General features: G+C 36.3%; 1 protein-coding gene across 4 annotated transcripts in view; it reads right to left on the bottom strand.

Annotated features, from left to right (window-relative positions):
* ubr3 (ubiquitin protein ligase E3 component n-recognin 3) overlaps positions 1-26,676 on the bottom strand; it is a 66,318-nt gene that overhangs the window by 26,582 nt on the left and 13,060 nt on the right. For 2 of the 4 annotated variants that reach the window (XM_051118933.1, XM_051118935.1), the window contains exons 8-25: positions 25,213-25,441; positions 24,921-25,100; positions 24,362-24,495; positions 23,830-23,916; positions 23,666-23,731; positions 23,253-23,342; positions 19,812-19,940; positions 19,287-19,339; positions 19,079-19,212; positions 18,579-18,664; positions 17,882-18,023; positions 15,681-15,777; positions 13,047-13,188; positions 12,760-12,864; positions 11,674-11,868; positions 11,530-11,562; positions 7,326-7,771; positions 5,191-5,279 (exon numbers count right to left, since the gene is read on the bottom strand). In XM_051118933.1, the coding sequence (XP_050974890.1) occupies positions 5,191-5,279; positions 7,326-7,771; positions 11,530-11,562; positions 11,674-11,868; positions 12,760-12,864; positions 13,047-13,188; positions 15,681-15,777; positions 17,882-18,023; positions 18,579-18,664; positions 19,079-19,212; positions 19,287-19,339; positions 19,812-19,940; positions 23,253-23,342; positions 23,666-23,731; positions 23,830-23,916; positions 24,362-24,495; positions 24,921-25,100; positions 25,213-25,441 (2,437 nt within the window). The remainder of the gene's footprint in view (positions 1-5,190; positions 5,280-7,325; positions 7,772-11,529; positions 11,563-11,673; positions 11,869-12,759; positions 12,865-13,046; positions 13,189-15,680; positions 15,778-17,881; positions 18,024-18,578; positions 18,665-19,078; positions 19,213-19,286; positions 19,340-19,811; positions 19,941-23,252; positions 23,343-23,665; positions 23,732-23,829; positions 23,917-24,361; positions 24,496-24,920; positions 25,101-25,212; positions 25,442-26,676) is intronic. The other 2 variants (XM_051118934.1, XM_051118936.1) reach the window with 1 other exon arrangement.

The following is a 26,676-nucleotide window of genomic DNA, read 5'->3' as shown; positions in this document are numbered from 1 at the left end:
CGATAATGAAAAGTGTTGAAAAACAAATCACTAGGCAGCAAGAAAACTCAGCACAGATGAAAATCAATTTGGATCGACCATGAGAGATACTTTCCCTAGGCGTTCAATAATATTCAGTTTAAATTGTGTAGACATTGACTGTTCACCAGAACTATAGAGAGTCCAGCAGAGTTTGAAGCTGGTACCATTGAATTCAACAGATACAGTACCTTTATACATGTACATGGCTATCAAGGTTATTTTCGTAAACGAAAACTATTGGTCAAAAAAACATTTTCGTAAACTGAAATAAAATAAAAATAACAAAATAAATGAAAAACTAAAACAAAACGAAACTAACAACAGTTACTAAAAAACTAACTGAAATAAATTAATAATTATCAAAAATAAATAACCTTTTTCGTAATAATTATGTTCTCAATCTGTTTTGAACAGAACGCTTATAACTCTTCATAAATGAAAAGAGCATTTAAATATGCCTTATTGCCTAAATGTGATTGTCTCTGCAGTGTATACGTTCTAAAACGTATTTAAAAAAAAAAAAAAGTTATATAGGCTACAGAAAGCGAGCAATGAGCGCTCCGTAATAAGCTGTCATTCACTTCAGCTGCAGCACGAAATCAAACAGTGCGCAACGCTGCGAATCGAATGTTTGTGGGAAAGTAAGCAAGACATGATAGTTACAGTATCATGATTATGGTTAAATAAGATAAAATATCCAATATGAACTAATTTATTTTTTAATTAAATATTATAACACACATTTACTGCTTTTAATTATGATTATGTAGGTGCAACTTGTGTAGATTTATGGATTAAAAATGCTTGACTGCTTGTATACTTTTACCCCCAATCAAGCTCAGCATGCTTTAATTTTGCATCATTAGGTTAAATAAGTCGTTGGTCTGTGCTCTGGAAGTGATTTAAAATGAAACCAACTAAACTATATAAAAACGAAATAGACGTGCTTACAAAATAAAAACTAAAACTAACAAAATTATTAATGAAACTAATAAAAACAAAACAAAATTTTATTGCAAATTTCAAAACGATATTAAAATAAAACGAATGTAAAAAAGCAAAACTACAATAACAACCTTGATGGCTATCATTCATTACCATGGCATTCCACTGCATCACTAGTACTTTTTGTAAGGGTTTAGTGTTTTACACAAAAACAAAGCAAAGAGAGAAGCCAAGCATGAGAGTTAGGGAAGACGGGTATAAAAATCCAATAAAAGAAAATGAATTATGAGTGCAGTAGATTGGCAAAAACTAATTAGTTATATAATGTGGATCTGAATTAGTTTTTTGCCCTCTCTTGGTTTAATTTTACAAACAGTTAATGGAGGTTCAGGCGGTCATGCATTAAAAGCAGTAACAACAGAGCTAATGTAGTGTGAACCCTGTTTTCGTATGGCATGTGTGAAATGAGCAAAATATTTTGCTGTCAGTATCTAAACACAATATCCTAAAACTGTTCATGCACCTAAAAGTTTGTGATTATATCAAAACACAGCATCTGCTGTCTTTACATTTCTAGCTTTTATTTCTCCTACAGGTGACCTCCCAGACTCCATGTGTCAACCACATGTGACCACAGGACAAAAACAAACACTTCCAGTGTTATTTAAACACACACACACACACACACACACACACACACACACACACACACACACCTCCACCCACCTCCACCCAACACTCTGGAGTATATTGTCAGTCAAGACACAAGTAAAAAAAAATAGGGACGTACTGCATTTAGTTACTTATTGTAATGAGCAATGCAAAATGTAATATATTTTCCATCACAGTCACAAACACTGCTGATATCTGCTACTCCCTACTGACATATTCCTGGGAATTAATTACCTTTTCTAAATCACTCCTAAATGTTAAAGAACATGTTCAATTTCAGAGCAAACAGGCTCTTTGTAAATGTCAGCATGCGTTTGGATTGATTTATAGCTTAAGGGGCACAGACAGAAAAAGGGAAGTCTATGGGGAAATGAAAGGTTTGTGTTAGAAAGTTAATGTGACGGTGTTTGCCTGAGGCGGCATGCCTCGTACTGCTGCCCTCCAACACACCTGTCCTAACTCAACACAACATTGCGAGATGCTATGACAACTAGTCCTCATATGCAGACAATTCATGACATTTCTACACAGCAAAACAGGCTAACATTTCAGATATCATGATGGTCAAACTATTTTTTGTTAATTTCAATCACAATTTAGTTTAAATCCATCTACCTGTTTTTATCCAGAAGTTCATCAAAAACACACAAATGCAGCAGTTTCATGGTTCAAACTCGAGCGTTAATACAGACGTCTGCCAGTCAACACACCAGTCAAGCTCTTATTACACAGCAAACGAAATTAATGAAGCAGACCACTAGATTACCAACAAATAAAGCAATTACCACACAGCAATTAAGCAGCAAATACATCTTAATTAACAGAGGAGACATTTTCATAGCAATAAAAATCAATGTGTGAACTCAGAGATTTAGGACGCTGAATTATTATCCTACGCACTATTAAACAAAACTAAAAATTACAAAAAGAGTTTAATTTCAATTAGTGTATTGCTCAGGGTAGTAAAAGGGCTATTATTTTCAGTACCAAAAACAGTTTTGCAAGCAAATGCAAAGTTTCAGAAATTGTGTGTTTCTTGTTTGAAATAAAATTCAAAGTCAACTTGATGCAGACAGAAATGGCATTGGCTATGTGAGACTATATTGTGAGCTCTCAAATTTACTTTAACTAAGACTGCATTGAGCTGATTTGATTTTTGATCAGGCATCAACTGAACCTCTGTTTTCACTGCCCTTTCACTCTCTCTATCCTTAACCTCATCCAGTACTGCTCTGAGATTCATTACCATATGCACAGATGCTCAAAATGCTGGCCCAATTTATCTCATTAGAATTCCAGAGCAAATATTCATGTCCAAAGTGACCTTTGATTCAAATCTGGAAAACAAATGGAGCCTGTACATCAGAGCTCAAGAGAATGTTTTATTCTGACAATCGCAGGCACACGCACATCTATAATACAGACACCGCTCAATGTCAGCGGGGACATCAGGCATGGGTGTCTGAAGCTAATATTCCAGGCAAATCTCAATGTCACTTTAGCATTTGCTTTTGACTTCTGGTGAACAACAAAGACAAATCCTCTTTCTCTAAACAGATCAGATATGATCCTTATTCAAATAGCCTTGCTCTATAGTATTTTGGCAACCGAAAATATTCCGGCCAAAACAGTTTTGAAGGGCTGAAATCACTAAAATAGCCCTTCTCCAATGGTTCAATAATGTGTCAGTATCTATTTTGCACACATAAACTACAACAGCTGAACAGCTGTGTGGATGCTAGGGCTGGTCTGACAATACCAATTTCTCATTTTTAACAAACCTTCAGTTAAATCAATCTCTATTCTTAAAATCCCAAGACTGAGCTTTTATTCTCTGTTATTTTCAGTAGAAAAACATTATTTTTAGCACTCCTGCCAACCAATATTCACAATAAGCTTTATGTTGCTTTGACACACTTTAATGTAGTGTGACAGATCACTGTTCAAGTGACAATGCAAAGCAATGTGAACCGATCACGTGTTCCTCTTTTATACTAGTTATTGAATGAAATAAACATGAAATGAACATCAGACGATATAGTACAAATGACTGAAATGTACCGTTACACGTAATCGCTCAATCTGTGCTTCAACTGCAGAAAGGCATCAATATAAAAGAGCTTGTAAACAATGTATGTTTAAATAAATCTGTCGTGTTTTTGATTACAGCCACTGTTCAAATGCTTGCATTTCAACAACAATTTGAAGCAGAAACATGATTATATCATTAAGTAGTTAGTATAAAAACTACCTTTGTGCAATTTATACTTTTTTAAAAGTCTAAACTCTCTTTTGAGTGTTGATTAATTAAACGTGATTAATAGAGTTCAATAAACTTTATTTTCAGTTTCCGCTAAACGAAAACTTAAATTTTCGCTTTTAGTTTTTCAGTAAAAAAAAAAAACATTCTGGTGCACCACTATTGCTCTAAAAATGAAATTCACTAATAACTGCAACGCTCTATAATTTTCTTAAACATACAAAGATGGTCTCTTTCATACCTGACAGTACTACTGACATTGGTATTGTTAAATCTAATATATTGGTATCAAAGTTCTGGCAAATTTTCATAATCTATCCCTAGTAGCTACAATGCAGAAAGAGACCATCCCATGGGCAGCACATGGATGGTCACGTGTAGGATATGATGTTGACTGAGATATTATATTAAGGTTTATATTAAACCGTCATCACTCATGTCTTAAACGGTGTCACTGTATTCTCTCTTGATCTTGGTGACCAGCTTACAGCAGAACGGCCCTGAAGCACAACAATACAGCCCCTGAGAATCACTCACTAAAGCTAAAAAGGCCTGAGGGAGCGTGAAGGGCAGAGCGAAGGTAATTTGAGTCACCTTCATTCAGAAAGCAAGATTACAGCCCACAGCCCACAGCTTCAGCCTTCAAGGACTTCTGCAAGTTTACCACGTCTTATATACTACAAAATGGTGTAGTAATGGACTGCAAAATGTAACTGAATACATAGTTAAAAATACTACACTGTGTATAATTAAAAAACACAAATTCGTCTGAAAAGAGATTATTGCTCATAGGTGAAGCTATAATGATATTCATTAATGTACTTGAAAAATCAAATCAAGGCAATATATCCAAGTAATATGGTATTACCATTTGACACCAAGGTAGCACTTTCTGTATGAGCTATTTTGATTTATTTAAACAGACCTTATGCCAAATTCTAAACTCTGCATATTTAAAATGTTGAGACTTCTGCATTCAAATCCATTCCTTAGCTATTTTTTAATGCAAGAACAAATCTCATATAAATGCCCCCCACGTCTGGGCTGGGTTTTGCACATCTCAGATACATACAGAACAACAGCCACAGACAGACTCAAAGATAAGGTGGAAACACCGACTTAAAACATGCACGATTAAAAATGTATGTAGTGTTTTTACATCAGACACATGTCAAAATGAAAATCAGTCAAATAAACATGAAACTGATCATCTGCTAATTAACCGCGGGAGAGACTCATCAGACGTGTTTCATAAAGGTCAGCAAACAACTTCAGCTCATGTTCAAGCTCACCAACATCCATGGCAGTCTCCATGAAGCTCTTCTGCCTGGAGGCAAACTCCGCCAGCAGCTTCTGCTGTCTCTCTCTGGCCCTTTGACGCCTGCAGATGTCAAAACAGAAATTATTAGCATCATTATTAGCTGTTAATTATAAAATGTCCATTTTCGAAGGGTATGAATGATGGGTTAGAATCAAATGGTGCTGAAATGATAATCATTTACTCCATCAAATTTTGAAGATGGACATGTATTCGTTCTCAGACAATCATTAAGTACAATGGAAATGCTCATTAATTAGGGATGGACCAACTGAAATTTCTTGTGCTTTCATGATATTTTTCAGTTAACCAATATGATGGTGATAAACACTGCATGCAATTGCTGCTAAACATGAACATAATATCAGGACAAAAATACTTCTGGATAGGGCTATGCCATATGTATTAGACAAATCTGTGAGTGCAAAAGTGCCATTTTCCCTAAATAAGTGCATGACTGCAAATGTGATACTGATTTTAGGCATGAGTTCAATAAACAGGAGGTTAATATTGTTACATTTTAGACACAATATTGCAAGTACTATCTGCTTTGGCTTAATTTCAACAACAAAAACAGCTCTGAGCAAAACTAACCGAGTGAGCCAATGATTTGGACCCATTAACAAAAACAGTCACTTGCTTAGTTTCTAAATGGGTTTCTTTTTGAACAAATCAGTTGAATGAATGACTGAATGATTCACTCATTAAGACTTGCCACCACCCACTGGCAGTTTTAGTTTTATATTTAGAGTATCAAATCCTAAAAAAATAAATAAACAATCATTTTCTATTTCAATGTTCAGTTTAAAAAAAATATATATAATAATAATAATCAGTTAGCCTAACGCAGTTTTTTTATTTATTTTTTTATTTTAATTAGTATTATATAATAAATAATAAGGAAACAGATGGAATAAAAAAAAAAGAAAAAAAAAAAGCAAGCTAGTGTTAGAGGCCTTTTTTTTTTTTAAATAAGAAAACAAGTATTAAGTAAATGAGTTTAAGTCTAAAAGGGCTTTTCTATTCCTTATATATATATATATATATATATATATATATATATATATATATATATATAAGGAATAGAATTAGAATAGAGAGTGCTAGAGTTAGAGGGTCAAATAAAGATGGAAGAGATGCGTTTTTAGCCGATTCCTGAAGACGGCTAAGGAATCAGCTGTTCGTTGGGCAGGTCATTCCACCAGGAGGGTACATTTAATGTGAAAGTCCATAAAAGTGATTTTGTGCCATTGTGTAAATGAATGTAGAAACGTAAAGAAAGTATATTTTTGATATTTGTTTAATGCCATGTTTTTTTATGACTGAAGGCAAGTATTACTGATACCAACTGATGTTTCTGTTAATTTTTTCCTAATATTTAACCATTGACTATAGCCATTCAACATTACAGTATAATTGAGAGCTTTCAATTTAACATTTATTAGACTTGTAATTTAAGTGAACTTAAAACAATCTTCACAAAAACCCATTATAATAATGGTCTTATAGCTACCTGTGCCCTTCAGCAAGAAAATATAGCCAAATTTAATAGTTGTCAAACACTAAAATCTAAATTACCCTAAAAAACTAACCTAATAAGTTCAATACAGCAAATTATGCGACAAAGCCTTAGAAATATCTGGCAACCTCAGTTAGATGAGAACATTGTGTAACGGTCCATCTCTCTCCTTTGTTATTTGGATGGGAGGAGCAGACACTTAATAGAGGGGCATAAACTAATACAGACAAGAACGACACGCTTCAACAGTTTCCAGCTGACAATGTCACAGACAAACAAATGAGCAGTCCTTTAATACTGCTTTGAGCAAAGTTGCTATGGTAACCTCCAGACACAGTGTGCATACTATAGTTGGCTTGGTTTGCAGGATGTGGTTTGACTTGTTTTGCAGGAGGCATCTGTACCATAATCAGAGGTGCTATGGTTGGTTTACTACTCATTCCATCATTGTAAATAGTATTGAAGAATTAAAGATAGAGACTTCACAACAGCTCATAAACTGAAAGACATCGATCACCATGCAAACATAAAAGAGCATGCTTCATTTTAAGGTTCTGAAAAAGGCTGCAAATGAAACAGTGAACACACACCTTTCCTCCTTGTCCATACTCTTCTTATCTCCAGGACTGTTCTTCTTGGGTGGTATGGGTGGACACACTTTCCCACAGATTTCCTGTAGGCACCTTTTGCTGTGCCGGCTACGGGCGGCAGCTTTGGCCAGGATTCTTTCTATGGCTGTTAACCCATCTCCGTGCGCGTGATGGGCCGGATCCACCTCGGCCAACCAACTCAGAGACAGAGAGTTCTGTTTGGCAGACAGTTTCTGGTGCAGTTTGACCAGGAGTGACAGCATGCTCTCACGGATCTCCAGTATCTCGGTCACCAGCTGTGGAGGTGAGCCGGGTGGCAGCCAGCGAGAGGACGAGGACTTGGGCCGCACTGCCTGACTGGCCTCGTGGTTACTACGGTTTATGATCTCCTGAAACTTCCTTCTGCGCTCCGCCACTAGACTGAACACCTGAGCCTCACGCAGGTTCTGAGGAGAAATCAGACAGAGAATCAGCAGACAGAAAAAATATGCCTCATAATTGATGCTTGCAGCAAGCTTTATGTCTACAAGCACGCCAACAGCACACTCACTGTTACATTGAGTAGATTTGTTTTGTCATAGCAAGTAATTCACATGCATGTATTAAAGCAATAACCCACTCGAGGTTGAGTCTGGGTGTTAAATCTAGTGCAGCCCTCGACTAAAGATTTTTCTGGTCGACTAGAAGTCATACATTTTAAGCATTAGTCGACTAATCGTATGTTTATTAATAAACCATTTAAATCATAAAAATGAGCCTTTAATTGCCTAAATAGCCTATAAGCGCTCAGGTGCACGCATAAAGCTTGCCACAACACAACAGCAGAAGTAATGATTATGTGCTTTCTTTGTTTTGGGCTTAAGAGAAGAAGTCAGCGACACAATTTTCTGTAAAAATCTTTTTGACACGTTCAAGGTCAGAGACCGACATGGCAAAAAGCGCATCCTGTTTGCTTTCATTATTTTACAAAAGCACAATGTTTTACTACTGTGAGTGCACCCAAATAAACGTAGAGTCTTTACAGATTCGAAAGATTTATCACTCTTATCTGTATGAACAAAAAAGACTTCTTATTTTAAAAGCAAGTGACCGCACCGGCGCCTCCATCTGTCACGCAGTAAGTGCACTACTATTCAGCTTTCACACTCCGCACAGATGCTTCAACAGTGCACATTTTTCTAGGTTAACATTAGACTGAGCAGCCATGTGAAGTTGCTACTACTTACATATTTGACGTCGATGAATGATAGAGGAGCATTTGGATGTAATGCCTAATGTACTGTATTACCACATAGACCAGCCATTAACGATCTGTACATCACAGACTGTGTGTACACACTGTCCTAAAGGGCCAACTTCTTATATAAAATGATGTTAAGTGCAACGTGATAAAAGGATATTTACTAAATTTATTATTAAATAATAAGTTTATTCATTATTAGTAGTAAACATTTACTGATAGTTATAATGAGAACGTGTAGTAATATTTATAACTAGATTTTTAAAAAGTTGGACAGACAGACAGAGAGGCTAAGGGTGCTTTCACACTTGGTTCGACTGCTTGGTCCGAATCAGAGTTTGATTGCTCCCCGCTCCACCTGCCCCCACTGGACAGCGTTCATATTATTTTATGTGGGTCCAAACTGCAGTATGATTGATTGTGTCATCAATCCAGCAGCTGTTATAGCTTAGTAACAATGGCACAAGAGAAAGCAGCAAAATGCATAACATTTCTCTCTTCACTTTTATGTATTATATTTGTGAGCCGTTGGTTTTGTTTCCAAAGCTTCAGTCTTACGAATGTACTGCAGTTGCTCTATAGAACACTTGAAGAACACTAAACAGAAATGAGATACGATTGCGGTAATATCAACAACGAACTGTACCAGAATTCACATGAAGCGTACCCCAGACCACCCTTTTTAAGCAGATTCCGGTACGGTTCACGGGTGTGCACCTGAGCTCAGAAGACAGCGTTCACATCATCCAAATGCACCAAATCTGATGTTAGTCTAACCCGGGTGTGCACCAAAAGTGCTAGTGTGAAAGCACCGTAATAGATTGATAGATGACAGACAGACAAACAGACAGATGGAAGATTGATAGACAAATGACAGACAGACAGACAAACAGATTGATAGAGAGATGATAGACAGATGAAAGATTGATAGACAGATGACTGACAGAGACTAATTGATAGACAGACGACAGACAGACTAATAGACTGACAGACAGATGATAGACAGAAAGACTGATAGATTGACAGATGACAGACAGATTGATATATATATATGACAGACAGAAACACAGATGACAGACAGATATACAGTTTCATAGATAGTTGACAGACAAACAGATTGACAGATGAATAGATGAATGACAGGCAGACAGTTGATGGACAGATACATTGATAGAAAGACAGGTAACAGACAGACAGAGCGATGGATGACAAATTGATAAATAGATGACTGACAGATGTTTGGGTTAATGAATGACAGACTGATGACATGATTTCTATGATGTTCTAGGTGGTTAGCATGTTTTAGCACATTTACTACGCATAATGCGTCTACGCAGAACGCATAATAGTAAAAAGAATTTCCATTAATATAAGATCTGCTATCAACATTTTACAAACATTTTAAATGTGGCTCATCTAATCAGAATTTGAAGATCAGATCTATCTTTTTTATAGTAGATTTATCATCATTCATACTGTACAACTCTTGACCAGTATGTGTCTCTATAGCAATGATACAAAGTTCTCAGTCTCACTTCCTGTTTTACATCTATAGGATAAGGGTTTTTGATGTATTACTTTAAAGAGACTGCAGAGTCACTTCTCCTTAGTATTAATAGATTTAAACAATTACACTCTACAGTCTTTAGGGGCTGTTCACATGGAATAACACAAGACTCAGGCCAGTGGATGTTTACATCAAAAAACAATTGCGAAAATGCATTCTGCGTGTTCAGTCCCATAAGGCAAATCCATGTCCTGAAATCTGTATGCGACTCAAACGAGGATTCGGCTTCCTGAACCAGTAAGCAGCAACAGAGGAAGAGCACTTTGTGTCTCATAAGAAACAGTTATTAGGCAAGTGACATTAGCTGCTCAACGAGGGAAACGGAAGGACAGGAAATAAGATCACAGAAGGACTTCTAAGTGAAGCTCAAGGTTAGACCTGACATTGGTCATAAAAACAGAACTGCTTAACTCTAGTTTAAATGCATTTGTGACATTTCTGACCCATGACTGGCAGAACATATTCTGGAATCAATATAATAAAGGACAATTTCTTTGCACGTACAGAGAACTAACCCTTATGGAAAGTGTCAGTTGTCCATAGTGTGTTTAATTAGCATGCCGATCTCACTGAAGCGGATGAATATTTAATGATGAGCACTGAACCGCTGACCGCTGGGCTCAAGACTCATTATATCACTATACATCACTAGAAACGCATGCAGTTAAAGCCAACTTCCTCTCATAACTTGACACTCATAACACTCATCTCTAGCTAAAACATATTGTGAACACTTCAAACAAACCAAGCAGGAGAAAACGGGACAGATCAATGCATAAACCAAAAAAAAAAAAAAAAAAAAAAAAAAAAAAAAAAGCAAAACCTCCCACACAACACAACTTAATGCACCACAAGGTACATTATGACCAGTGCTCCATTTCCTGTGCACTTATTTGTAATTGGGTCAATGGTAGTACAAAGCAAATTGCACTTAATTTAGTTTTTAGATATTTTGACTAGAAACAAGATAAAAATACTAACTAAGATAAGCCTTTTTTTGCAGCATAACATCACGATCAGATGTTCACACTTGTGTATTAAAGTTGTTAATGTTATTGTTACTTGTTTACAGCACTTGACATTTTTAATGAATATAAAGGTTTTTGCAAATATTAGAAAAGAGTACAAAATTAAATTTCTTTGCACATCTATTTTAAGGTATGTATTGTATCCCCATTTTCCTAACTTGTCACAGACCCACTTACTTGTGTCAGTACAATTACTGGAAATGTTAATGACAAGAAACGAGCAACAGGTCTATGAACATTTCAAAAGCATGTCTAAAAAACAAAACAAGTGCAGTCTTTCTAATTCAAACCATTACATACTTGGTTATCCAAAACAGAATTCTAGAAATCATTTCACACCAGTTTAAAATCATTCCCAAATCCCTCTACCTCTCTCCAATTTCCTGTCAGCCTTCTGGAACTCTGTGAAATGAGAGTGATGTCATCAACACAACAGCACACAAAGATCAGTGACCCTTGTCTACAAACCCCTTGAGTCAGATGACTTTGGAAAGCCGACAGTGTCTGGCTCACCTGTCCAAAAGTGGTGCTCTCAGAGCTGGTGCTGGGAGGAGTTTCACGCTCTCTCTCCCTCTCTCTCTTCCTTTCCACCTCAGGTGCAGTCTCTGGCACTCGAACCCGCACAAAGTTGATGACGTGATGGAGGTTCGACAGCAGACTGGTGCCTGGGAACCAGCTGTCATGGCAGTGCTCCTCAATACAGGGCTCCTACAACAGAGTGAGACAAAAACATCTCAGCAAGATGGACAAAACAACAATAATAGTCTGGAATCCTTCAAAAGCTTGTGTTTCAGCTGCCACAAATAATCTAGTCAGATAGTGTTCTGTTCTAACACTGGATGAACCCCGATTTAATTAGTCAAGCACTAATAGGGTAATTACAGTGTCGGCTGGTAGATGAGTTGAGTATGTTGGGATACTACTTTGTTTCCAGGGAAACTAAAACCCATGGACGTTGTGCTGGAGCCAGCCAATCAGACTGGAACTTGGGGCTTTTGGGGGGGTCAAGTAAACTAATGAAAATTGCAAATGTACAGCAAACATTTTCTTTTTACTTGTCAGTAGGGCTGCACAATTTAGACAACCATTTGATTAACAGTTGGCTAAATAATAATAATAATAATAATAATAATAATAATAATAATAATAATAATAATAATAATAATCATCATCATCATAATAGTTGTTGTTGTTAAAAAAATGTTAAATTAAAAAAAAAAAATACTATAGCAATCTTTCACTGTACAATAAACAAATATTTTATATATATATATATATATATATATATATATACATACATATATATATATATATATATATATATATATATATATATATATACACACATACATATATATACATATATACACATATATACACATATATACACATATATACACATATATACACATATATACACATATATACACATATATACATATATATATATATATATATATATATATATATATATATATATATACACATACACACACATATACATATTATATATATATATATACACACAAGTTTATTTATATAAAAAATAATTTTTCAAATATGTTTTAATATCATTTATTTGGGGAAAAAGATGCTTACCTCTTCCACTTTGTCATCATGAACCTGATTATCAAGCCCAAGTTCTATCAGATACAGCACCATACACAACACATGTTCAGACATGTTCTGATGATCCATCCAGATCTATACAAACATGACAACAGTTAACAGTTATCAGTGGTGAAAAGACATTGGGAAAATAATTCATTTAATTTCAATAAATGACCAGACATCTACTCATAAAATTACGCAAACGGTAAAGCCATTAAACTGAAGTTCAACCATTCTGTAAAATTAACCATGTTTTATTCCATGATGAGTTTCACCTTATAAAGCAGTGTAAAGATGACAATATGTAGGGTTTTGCAGTGCAAAAGGCGCACCAGTCCTTTATAGCAGGGGTGCAGAGGGGTCCTCTCCTTATAGGGTGGCCAGGGGTTCCCTGTATGAATGCCTGACTGTTTCAAACTACAAAAAAAAAAAAAAAAAAAAAAAAAAAAACTTGTTACATAATCATTAAACAATGTGGCTTTAGCCTGTTCCCATGCTAATATTAAAAATATAAAAAACATCTTCTTGGTATTTATCACTGAATCACAACATTAAACAGCATTTGAAATGTATAATATTATATACCAAAATGACAGTTCTGTCCTGCTTTACTCACATTAATGACCATAAAAGACACTAAAGCCATATGATTCTAAAGCCATTGAACACACAAGATGTTTAGCAGACTGTCCTAGCTGCTCTTTTCCATATGATATTTATCAATGGGTAATAAAACTATCATAATATTTATGACCTTACTCACTGAACATCTTCCACTCTTCAGTAGCTGTCAAATGAAATACAGTGTCTGAGTGACACCAACAGTAACATCAACAACATGTGCTGATGATATGATCCAAAAACAAGAAGTAATGACAAGATGCGATGCTATGTGACATGATTTCACGAAGGGAACAAGCGGTGTATCCAAAACAAAATGAGTAGAGGGCAAATGTGGAGGCAAAGTGCCTAATATGAGCTCTTTGTGAGTTTGCAGGTAATGAAAATAAAATCATATGCACACAATAATGTGCACACTTAGTCCAGCAGACGGCATTAGGTGTATTCGACTTAAAGCGGCGCTGAGCAGAACAATTAGTGAATGCGTATATTGATGTCATACACCCGCAGCGCCGTTTTAAGTCGAACGCACCTTTTCTTTTTGTTTGGAGTGTTCAGTGAGTTCCATCATGAAATATAAGTCATTTAAGCCAACATATCACTATGCTGTCAAAAATCGCTGTCAAAAATCCCAGTGCGAACGTTAAGCAGATCAGGACCAAATGTACCATTTTCCTTTTTGGTCTGGACCAAAGTGTAAACACACCCTAAAGTACAGTATGACATACAATGTAAGAGCATGATTCCAGTGATTCACAGAATTAGAGACTAAGAACAGTTCTATTAGTTGAAAAACAGACATGTATAAACCACATCAAAATACACAGCTGATATTATGGAGGTAAAGCCACAGAAGACATAAATGCAGCTGATAAAATACAAATGTATGCAACTGCAAACAATACGTGTGCTTGAGAAATACTCTAGCTTTATCAGACTTGAACACAGTTGCCCTGCTTTAAAGACTTCATTGACTCCATTAGCATTGAAAGGAACGTGGGATATAAAGTATTTTGTCCTCTTGACAGGTAATCCATCATCCAGCAGCCGGACACAAGCACAACCAAAACATATTCACAAACTGACACGGCCAATGTCACGTACTACTGAAAACCACTTACACAACATCTCTCATATAAACACTCACAGATTTCATGTTGATCTTGCAGCTATCGCAAAACTACAATTTAACCAGCTCACTGAATTTACAGAGACTGAAATATGCTTTTAAAGTCAACATGACAAACAAAAATGGTTTCCATTTTTAAACTTTTTTGGCTGCAACTACAAGCAATGCAGACTATTGATGAGTGTTATAATGCCCATGTTTTATAATGGATAAAATCCCAGTCTGGATATTGAAATGATTTTTAGCACTAAAAACATTCATAAAAAAAAAAAAAAAAAAAAAAAAAAAAAGAAAAGGAAGAAGTATTCACTCACAGTTTCACGCTGATAAAAAAAAATAAATAGATAAACCACGTAAATCAAGCCTGTAGCAAAATGGCGAAATAAGTAAAACTCATATAAACAAATAAATGTTGGAAGAAGAATATTCAAAAGAATAACAAGCTTAAAACTTCTGTTTTGGAACCACGGAAGATATTTTTTACTGCCATAAATATGGAAAACCCTCATGGGGCTGAGATGAACAGGAAATGTTTATAAAAGCTGCGGTTGGAAAGGGAATCTGTATTTGAGGTGTGATGTATTGATTCTCCGTGACATGATTCTAATTGGGAAAACCCATTTCTGGTGTAAGTCCCTTCACGAACACCTTCCTCAGAACAAGGAAAGTAGTGACCCTGAAGATAATTCCCTCTATCACACAGCGACCCTCAAACTCAAGGTCAACAGCATACAAAATCGAGCAATTTAAGGTTCCATGGGTGAGTTTTTTTTTTTCCCCTCGGTTGGGCTTCAGGATGATCAATGACCACATCTCAGAGAGGTTCCACCTCAGAATGTTTTACAGCAGGTGTTTCCCAACATTACTGTATTAAACAATTCCTAGAGTCTAATTTCCTCCTTTAAGACTGCCTACATCAGTCCATTTATACCTTATGTAGGAACAGGAAAAGTCTGTGTTGCCTCTACCCTAATATTTACAAAGTTTCAAACCACACTGAATATATGTTTTGTATAAACTGTGCCATATTTGCATGCATTTATAGACTGCACCTGAAGGATTCTCATTTTTCAGAAACTGAAATGGAAGATGTATAGTGTTTAAATGATAAAGTGAATGGTAAAATAAGGAGGAGGTCTGTAGGATTTCAGAAACTCACAATGCTGCGTATCGATCCATGGCCGACTGCACATCTCTGCGGTATACTGTGCGTAAAATCACCATTATAGGGTCAAACTCTTTCTCCCAGACATCCGCTGGAAAACACACAGAAAATAAATGCAGGGTGTTATGAAACAAAAAAAATCATTTTGAAACAGCCTCAGTCTGCCATCATGTGGTGAGAGCTGAGCAATAAGCTTAAAGGAGTGGTTCACTTCCAGAACAAAAATTTACAGATAATGTACTCACCACCCCATCATCATTCAAAATCATGTTCATGTCTTTCTTTCTTCAGTCGTAAAGAAATTATGTTTTTTAAGGAAAACATTTCAGGCATCATCTCCATATAGCGGACTACTATGGTGCCCGTGAGTTTGAACTCCAAAATGCAGTTTTAAAGGGCTCTAAATAATCCCAGCCGAGCAAGAAGGGTCTTACCTCCACTATATGGAGATAATTCATGAAATGTTTTCCTCAAAAAACTATTTCTTTACAACTGAAGAAACAAAGACATGAACATCTTGGATGACAACGGGGTGAGTACATTATCTGTAAATTTTTGTTCTGGAAGTCAACTAAATATTACAGTCTTAATTATACACAAAAAATGTTTTAGAAAATGAGCAGAACACCAGTGCAAACTCATTGAATACTAAAATATTGTATAAACCTTGATTTCACTTTTTGAATGAATCAATCAACCATGAAAATATCCTGATATTTAGTTGACATGTATTACCTAAACTCATGTCATTAAATAACACCACACTTGCACCACAGTGACCAGACTATGAAATACATGTCAAAAATGAACAAAAATCAGCAATTCAGAATGATTTTGACTGCTACTAATAGAATGACTGCTATAAATTCAGCATTGACACCACAGAAACAAATTACATTTGAAACAAAAAATGCTATATAAAACTGCAATAACATTTCACAATATTACTGTATTTTGAACAAATAAATGCAGCCTTGGTGAACAAGAGATATCATTTGTAAAAAAAAAAAATAAAATAAAAAACCTTAAAACTCTTACTGACCCCAGATAATAAAATGGCTATATATTAAGAATCTAAGATAGCTCAGTTTTAAAGGAGAAGTCCACTTCCAGAACAAAAATGTACAGATAATTTACTCACCCCCTTGTCATCCAAGATGTTCATGTCTTTCATTCTTCAGTCGCAAAGAAATTATGTTTTTTTGAGGTAAACATTTCAGGATTTTTCTCCATATAATGGACTGATACGGTGCCCCGAGTTCGAACTATCCCAAATGCGGATGTGAACAATCCCAGCCGAGGAAGAAGGGACTTATCTAGCGTAACAATGGGTTATTTTCATAAAAAATAATAAAATTTATATACTTTTTTAATGTCAAACGCTCGTCTTGTCTTACTCTGCCTGAACTGTTTTTCCAGTTCATGACGTCATTAGTGTATGTAGAAAATTCCCATCTCATGTTCTCCCTCAAATTCAAAATCTGTTTGATCTTTTTTGTATGTTCACTTTGCAAAGACTGGGTCGGTACTTCTGCAGCGATGTAGGATGATTCTGAAGTGATTTTTGAAGTTCAGGGAGAAAATAAGATTTTTTTTTAATATACCCTAACTGTCTTGAGGCAGAATACACAGAGTTCAGGGAGAGCAAGACAAGACGAGCGTTTGAGCGAAGTATTTAAATTGTATTTTTTTAATGAAATTGACCGATCATTTCGCTAGATAAGACCCTTCCTCCTCGGCTGGGATCATTTGAAGCTGCATTTAAACTGCATTTTGGAAGTTCAAACTCGGGGCACCATATCAGTCCATTATATGGAGAAAAAATGCTGAAATGTTTTCCTCAAAAAACAATTTCCTTACGATTGAAGAAAGAAAGACATGAACATCTTGGATGACAAGGGGGTAAGTACATTATCTGTACATTTTTGTTCAGGAAGTGGACTTCTCCTTTAAATGTACAGAAATATGTTTAGCCATGCTCTGTAACAGGTAACAGAAACAAGGACACAACGACTGCTAGCAAGCAGATGCTTCTGTCCTAATGCAGAGAAATGTGTGGAACGCTACACTCATGGAGTCACAATGCCATCTGGAGGTAAGGAGAGGTACAGGTACACTCAACATTCAAAAACAATAAATATACAGAAAAAAATAGCCTATCATAATCTATAAGGCAAAATAATAACATGTGTCACCTTTAGGCGTGTACATGCCCTGCTGCATAGATCCTCCGGGCTCAAACACCGGGGCTTTAAAATCAGCTACAGCAGACAGCATCTCCTCAAAACTACAGCTGCCCGGCACCACTCCGCTCTTAGGGTTCGGATTCTCCGGGATCTTCAACCACAGTCAAGGACAATCATCAAACTCCAATGAATGTGATCAAAATATTCAATTTAAGCCCACATTATATTAAGCCCATGATGTGATTAATATTAAACAATTTAACATTGGCTATACAGGAAGGCTTGTGTGGTTGTGAAAATATTTGTCGTAATTTAGGTTTCAACTTTCTGTGGCTATTAAGAAACCACTTTTATGAAACGTGTGAAATGTGCAATAGCACGTCTCTCCAATGTAATTTTAGCTTGTACGTGCATCCTTTAGCTTCTTTACATAGCTGCATCATATTATAATAAATGTGCTCGGTTTCATAAAAGTGTTTTTTTTTTTTTTTAGACTGGGGTTCTTTCTGGAAAAGGTTACAGTATTTTTGTGTTTACAATTTAATTAGCTCTTAACCAAAAGAGAGAGAAATGGATAATTTGATTCTCATGATACAAAATCGAGGACAACTTGACAAGCTGTACTAATGCTTACAAAAACACAATCACAGCAGAGCACTTGTTGAACTTCCTGTAAGTACATCATGTTTTTATGGAGAAAGGATACAAGATCTAGCAGGGAACTGTGGGTACGATCATTCATACACAACTGCGACACCATCTCCGCTCTCAAGATCTCATCATCAGACATTCCTGCAATGAATACACAAAGAGAGAAAGACATGAAGTTAATACCTCGATCTCCGAGTTTCCGGAGGAAAAAAAGAAAAAGAAAAAAAAAAAAAAAAACCAATACATATGAGACAAGCTTGTGCTACCGCACTGTATGATGTGAAAGACAACTAGCTTTCTAAAGTGTTTCGATTCACACAGAACATTTATAGAACATGCTTTCCAAATGCAGGTGTGAGTCCCATTCATTTTAATAGTTCTGAATTATAACCAAACTATGCGTAAATGCAACCATATTTAACACTCTAAAACAGTCACATTCTAAGGCTGTAAGAATTCACCAATCAAGAGTAGCATGTTTTATTAATAAATCTTTTGTTTGATGTCATAATATTACTGAGGTTCATTTTTCACCATTACTGAGATGATATGCACCTAAGTGTATTCTGAGACTGCACAGTATGACCAGGAAGGTCAGCGCTCCCTCCAGCATGGGTCTCTCCTGCTCCGAGTCCAGCACTGCGTTCTGATGTTGAGATGCCATCGTCAGCAAATCCACCACCTTGAACCTGACATAAACACAAAGCCTTTAGGATCCGTCACTGAGTGTGAAACACAATCCAAGATAGTAAAGTCATCGTACCTCTCAAACACTGAGGAAATGAAGTAATCTGGATCCAGTCTAGACGCACACACCTGAAGACCAAAAAATAGACTGAAATAAGTCCATCAAAATCCAATTTAATATGGCTGCCTAATGACTGTGCTGAAGATAAATTACTAACGTCTCAGGAGGAAACATTCAGGATCCATTAACACTCAGAAAGTGCTAAATATTAGTAGCAATGGGCTTTTGGCTCAAATAGCCAGTAATGGTTAAAACAGATTATAACGACTGCCTTGACCCTCAATGAAGATGTGAAGATTCAGATCAAACTGTCTACTGAAGAAAATTTACTGCTTTATCCTGTGTGTCTTGTAACAAGTTTTAACTCAGAGGAAAATTAACTAAGAAAGGTTTATCACATTAAGCCAAAAAAACTGCATGATGTGGCAAATAATTAAAATAAAATCAGGAGTGGCAAATACCTATGGACCCTGGATGAACACATATTTTAGTACAGATGTATTAGGTGAGCGGGCGAGAGTGAGAGTGTTGGCGTGTTACCTGTAGGAGGTAGATGTCTGGGTCAATCATGGAGTTACAGAAGTGAGACTGGACATAAGTCATGGCCTGACCTTTAATCTGCAGCCCATTTCTCACCCACATGTTACTATGGATCTCAGACAGGCTAGCCTGCACAAACACAGACAAACACACACACAGATCAACATACGGGTCCCGTCTGCTTATCACACACTGGAGCATTAACTTAATAACACTGTCACCTGACATCGTCACATGCCAGAAGTGAAACGCGAGACATCAGTGAAGATTTATGACAAGCGGCTGCAACATTACACAACACAATGTCCTCTGCTTCAGCAGCATTAACGGACTAAATTAAGCCTTGTGTATGGACTGCAATATTTTAGCACCTAGATCCAAAACAAAAACACTGTATTACATTATGAAGAGCATCAGAGGGCAGAGCACATAAATACAATACAGATTTTCTTTTATCCATGTAACATATATTTTTGGGTTTCACGTGCTCTGCAGAATGTCGAGGTGTTCAATTCAAAACGTTAAATGCTCTGTAACAAGAACCAATTGTACTTTGTGTCAGGGGGCACCACAAGTGAACTGTCCAACTACATTTGAATAGATTAAAAAAAGCATTTGACAAAATGAAAAAAGACAGTTGGCAAATTTCCTGTTTTGCTGTTTTATTTAACTACTTTTTAAGACATAAATGACATAGTTTGAAATGTCAATTTATTTTTAAATAGGGATGTGACGAGATCTCGTGGCACGAGATCTTATTCCTGAATGACAACGATGTAGCTAAGTCTATTAGGACTGTTTCACATCGCGAGTGTCAGTGGAGCGTGAGAAGCACGTTTTGTCGCTGCCCATGTTAATGATTCAGGGTCGGGGTAAATGTGAACGCAGAAAGAGCAACACAAACAGTCTTTTCAACCACATCATAATCATTATTTCTGTGTTACAGACATTTAAATAACAGAAGTACTGGGATAAAAAAAGTGTACAGTTTGGGTATCAACACTTATTTTCTACAGTAGCGATCAAAACGAAACTCTTAACATTTGTATGTATAGTAACGCTTATCCTCTTCCGCCAGGAGGTGGCGCCAACTGCTCGCTTAAAAAAAAAAAAAAAAAGTATGTCATTGAATCATTCATTCAGGAGATTTCAATAGTTAAACAAGTCTTAATGAAGTGAGACACTGACTCCTTCATTGAATGTTTTTTTTTGTTTTGTTTTGTTTTGTTTAAATGAATATATATTTTTAAAAGACTTAAGCAACGAACAGTTTGTCAGAACCACTAGTAAATTAAGTTATTTTGTTTAATTTTCTAATCTTTTTTTTCTCCAGAATCGTGAGAGAATCGTGATCTCCAATTTATTAAAAACAGCTGGGATTCTTAATTTATCCAGAATCGTGAAGCTCTTGTTTAAATGTTGTGTATTACTGCATATAATTCATTAAAACGGAAGTTTAATTTCTTAAAGTTCAAAATGCACCTTCATTTTTTTTGCATTTTGGCTTTTTCAGTTGAATGAAAGACTATTATACCTATATATTTCATCACTGAGGATTTCTTAAGAAAAGTGTAAAATCTCGTCTCGTCTCGTTCTCGTGAACCCAGTCTCGTGTCTCGTCTCGTAGGATAAGTGTCTCGTCACACCCCTATTTTAAATGTAGAAACTATTTAATATTTTATTCAACTACAGTTTTAAACATCTATTAATTTAAAATTATTCACTTATTTCTAGGGGTATAATAGTACACATATTCGCACCGAAAATGTTCAGTACACATGCCAAACAAATACAGCATTTTTTCCCAGAAAATTCAAACAGTAAATGGCGTTTTGACAGTCTTTGATGTGGCATGACAGATGGCTGAATAAATGCCTCAGAGAGCCGCTTCCAGGACGCTTTCTTAGAAATGTGCCACAGCACGGCTGGTATAAACACAAGCATTTACGAAAACAGCTTGTAAACAAAATGTGACGTAGCAGTTTATTTATCTCAGGCAAGTCATTAGTGTCCACAGCTTGTAAGTTCGCTAGAAAAACTAAGTGAAGAAAAGAGCATTTTGCAAAATATTAAACTATATACTCATATTTTACTTTACCTTTTAGTGATGCCTTCATTTTTTCATGTTTAAATTATTAATCTGTTATGAAACAAGTTATGACAGCCACTGTGTAACTGAATATAACACAACAGCCACAACAAATATAAATTTTATAATTTAATGTTAATAATTTAATGTAAGTTAAGGTAAAAACTGCATTATGAGCAATTAACATGTTTGCATACAATTTTTTTTTTTTTTTTGAGTTGAGTGTTGATTATTTAAAATAGTAAATAAATTTAAGTTTGGGCTCTATTGTTGATTGTAACTAGGGTTGTGCTGACAGACGATAGTCAGAGATATCGCCTGTTACTGATGCCTTTGAAGATAATAGGACGATTATTATTATTATCATCATCCATCAAAAATAGACTAGGCACCTAATTTTAGCGATGCAGTGCGGAGAGCCGCTTCTGGGGAGCTTTAGAAACTTGCCACGACGTGGCTGGTATAAACGAGCATTCACCAGAGTGGCTGCGATCAGCTCCGGGGGCCGCGTCGCAAATCATTTAAATTTCTATAGGGTGCACAAATCACATTGAGCAGGAGTGGGTTTTAAGGGTGGGAAGCGTGTGATTTGTGATTGCGTGCGGGTGCTGACGCTCGCAAAAGCGTGCAATTGCTTTCTTATGCACACTGTTTTTTCCGTTTCACTTTCGCTTTCAAAATTAGCTTTTTTAAATAAATCAGCACGATAATGTTGTGTATCGGCGATCTCACAGGCTGATGATAGGACGATATTAGCATATCTCCCAACACTAACTGTAACCTTATAATAATGTAAAAGGGCTCCCTATAGTTTAAAGCACAAGCTAAGGTAGATTTTTATCACTAAGAAAATTGTAGTTATAACTGAATTTATTTAAAGAAAGAGCAACTTGTTCAGTAAACCAGTTTAATAAAATAAAAAAATAAAGATGTTTAGGTTTTTCCCCTGCTATACTGAAATCATACCGAACCGTGACGAACCGTCATGTTTATGTACCGTTACACCCCTACTTATTTCCATTTTTATGTGTGAATTATTAAATTGATAACAGGTTGCTTAATTTCTTTTTAGGTGTCACCTAAAAAGAAGATTTGAAGATCTCTTCTGTAGTGGGATGACTTTCATATACCCTTAGAAAACTTGAAATTTAGCATACAAGCCATATCTGCTATGTTCCTAATATATCTGTAGTCTGGCCAGCACTGGTAACTGACAACAATAAGAATTTGTCTGATCTTCGACATGATGGTGAACAAACGCTGACAAAATTTACATTTTGGTGATGTACTGATTAATGTTCTCATTTTCAGTTGATTAGTTCTTGTCTTTATTCACCTTCATTGTGTATTACCTGTATCTGAAGAGGGTGAACCATGATCTTCATAAGCATCTCCTGATCAGGAAGCAAACTGTCCAAATCCAGACCTTGACACTTCACTCCCTGTAAAACAATGAAAAACAGCTCAGTTTATAATCACGCTCATAAAATAAAGGCTTAAAACAGACCATCTGCTGGACCTCATTTAAAATCTGACTCTACAGCAGCTCTTCCCTGAGAGAAAAAGATCAATACATCATTGATTAACTGTCACTGATTTTTTAATGACTCTTCCACAGTTTTACAAGTAGGAGTGACAAGTGACTGTCTTTATGAATGAGACATTGAATTATTCACTCAACCGATTTGTTTAACAATGCTGATTGATTCAGAAACACCACTACTGTAAGGATTTTGGAGTATGTCAGATTGTGCTTCAAGCTCACCTTGCTGAGGAACATGGCATAGTATCTATGGAGAGGTAAATGAAAGGTCAGCTGGTTGAGGGCAGGCTGTGACAGAAAGAGAGAGAGAGAGTGAGAGAGTGGGGTTACTCACCAGCTCCACATTTATAAGACATAATCTGACAGTGTAGACATCAAGACCGTACCTCATCTACAAACCCAATGGCATCAAACCACATCTGAAGAGTTTCCAGACAGTACCGCACCACTGTCTTAGTGTACTCTTGGGTCTCCTAACAACACACAACATGTTTAGCTCATACACAAACCACTAATAAGGGCTTGTGCACACAGAATGCGATTTTGAACTCCACTGCGCTGCTTTCCATTATATTTTAATTTAAACATGCACTAGCTACTAGCAAGTGTTTACGTATGTCTTTTGCAGCATCTTGCACATGACTCAGTGCTCTAAAAACAAGATGCTCAAGGTAAAATAAGTTTAACATCTCAAGACTTTAGTTTTTTTCTCCCACATTCTACTGTGTGGATTTTTAATGCAAAAATGTCTTTTATTTGAATGTACTACAACAACAATTCTAAAAGACACAAACCTGCAATAATACATGATTAAACACTAAAATAGAACTCTGTACTGTATGCAGCATCTTAATGAGAGAATTTCAAAAATAAAATGGTGCTGGAGTGTAATGCATGTTGAGATGATTGTAGCCTCACTTTGACTTTGCAGTGTGTGAGGAGACCCCACATGGGCTGAGCACAGGCCTCCAGCTCAGCTGCAAACGCTGCATAATACGTCTGAGACTCAAACTCCACATGCTCATTCAGCTCTCTCTTATTAAGATTCATTCCTAACACAGCAAAAGGTACAGAGAGAAAATCCATTAACATCAGAGTGAATTATTGACTCACTCAGATCAAGTTTTAAAATAACATAACCTACATTGAGAGTTCTTTCATTTTAATTAACAAAACCAAAATGACCTTTCCAAATGAACAGTCCTGGATCCTTTTTATGTAGTTAACATTTAAAAAAGGCATTCAAGGCCATGCTATATTGTAAGTACAGTCAGTCACAATATTGATAGCATTATGATAGTGCCATAAAGCATAGCCTCTCCTAACTCATTGCTTAATTAAGTAAACACTAATTCATTCGCATTTGCTATTCATAGGAGTGAGGGAAAAAAAAAAAAAAAAAAAAAAAAAAAAAAAACAAACAGTACAGACTTTGAAACAAAAACTATGACTGCAGGATTTCCTTTCACTTATTGACCTTGAAAGAAGGAGACGAAACTCATCCAGAGCAGCAGCAGAGAATGATCCTCCAGGAAGCGCTTGGCCACACTTTGGTGCGAGAGGATATTAATAAAATCACTAACTAAAGGCCAGTAGGTGTTATTCTTCAGTAGAGCTTCACCACAGTTCACCACCACGTGACGATTATTCTCCTCATCTGTGACAGATTGAAGACATTTTGTAGCCAGCCATCCAATAAATTTGAATGCTATACACGCTGCCTAAAATAAGCAAGATAGTAGAAAGCCATTTTTACACTTTTTTGTTACCTTGCAGTTCGCTCTTGATAAGGCAGCTCTCCATCATGTAGAGGAGCACAGTGACCATGATGTCCAGTAACTGGCACTCCTCTGTGACGTGTCTCGCCAGCTCTTCATTACTGAAAAGCTGCACGCTGATGTGAACGATGCGGTTGGACATGGTGTCCGACTCGTGACTCTTCATGAGGGTCTTCATGATGAAGGCATAGTGTTGTACAAATGTTTTAGTGAATGTGATCTGCAGCACAGAAGGAGGAAGTTCACTATACAGATTTTGGTTGAAAAAAATACTCTTTAGAGATCATGGACTGGTTGAAGCAGATATGCATTAAGCTACTGGCCTACATTAGGACAATTTAAGATAAATCTACGCATCATTACATATCTGTAAATACCTGTAATGCATATTTGTTAAACTTAGATAAATAATGATGCAACATATTTGTTAAACTTAGATGAAGGACGATGGGGAAAAAAAGTGAGATGGGTAAAAAAAAAAAAAAAAAAAAAAAAAAAAAGAAAATTCGTACAGAAACTGTAAAATAAATTTCCATTTGGGAACCTGCTCCGAAGTCCCGATCTGAATAACGATTTGCGAACTATTATGTCAGGTCACGACTCGGAGCGCAAATCGCAAATCATTCAAGTCGCGAAATGATTCACAAACCCGCTCTGAAGTCCCAATCTAAATCAAATGATTAGTGATTTGGAGTCCTGATCTAAATCAAATTATTTGCGGTATGCGCAATGAAGTTCGATCTGAATCAAATGATTTGCGATACGTTAAGTTCTGATCTAAGTCAAAGTCCCGCACCAAAGTCCCAATCTGAATAATGATTCGCGAAGTATCATTTCAGGTCACGACAAATCATTCAATTTGAAAAATGATTCATGAACCTGCTCCGAAGCTCCAATCTAAATCAAATGACTTGCGATTGGAAGTCCTGATCTAAATCAAATGATTCGCGATATGCGCTCCGAAGTCCCGATCTAAATCAAATGATTCGCGATACGCGCTCCGAAGTCCCGATCTAAATCAAATGATTCGCGATACGCGCTCCGAAGTGCCGATCTAAATCAAATGATTCGCGATACGCGCTCCGAAGTGCCGATCTAAATCAAATGATTCGCGATACGCGCTCCGAAGTGCCGATCTAAATCAAATGATTCGCGATACGCGCTCCGAAGTGCCGATCTAATTCAAATGATTCGCGATACGCGCTCCGAAGTGCCGATCTAAATCAAATGATTCGCGATACGCGCTCCGAAGTGCCGATCTAAATCAAATGATTCGCGATACGCGCTCCAAAGTGCCGATCTAAATCAAATGATTCGCGATATGCGCTTCGAAGTCCAGACCTAAATCAAATGATTTGCAATACACGCTCTGAAGTCCTGATCTGAATCAAATGATTTTAAATGCTTATTTCATAGATACATTGTCTTTCAATAATTCAAGCACTTTTCAAGTAC

The sequence above is a fragment of the Labeo rohita genome, chromosome 9 (genome assembly GCF_022985175.1).
Source record: "Labeo rohita strain BAU-BD-2019 chromosome 9, IGBB_LRoh.1.0, whole genome shotgun sequence".
Taxonomy (NCBI): Eukaryota; Metazoa; Chordata; class Actinopteri; order Cypriniformes; family Cyprinidae; genus Labeo; species Labeo rohita.
This window is presented reverse-complemented; position numbering and strand designations above follow the sequence as displayed.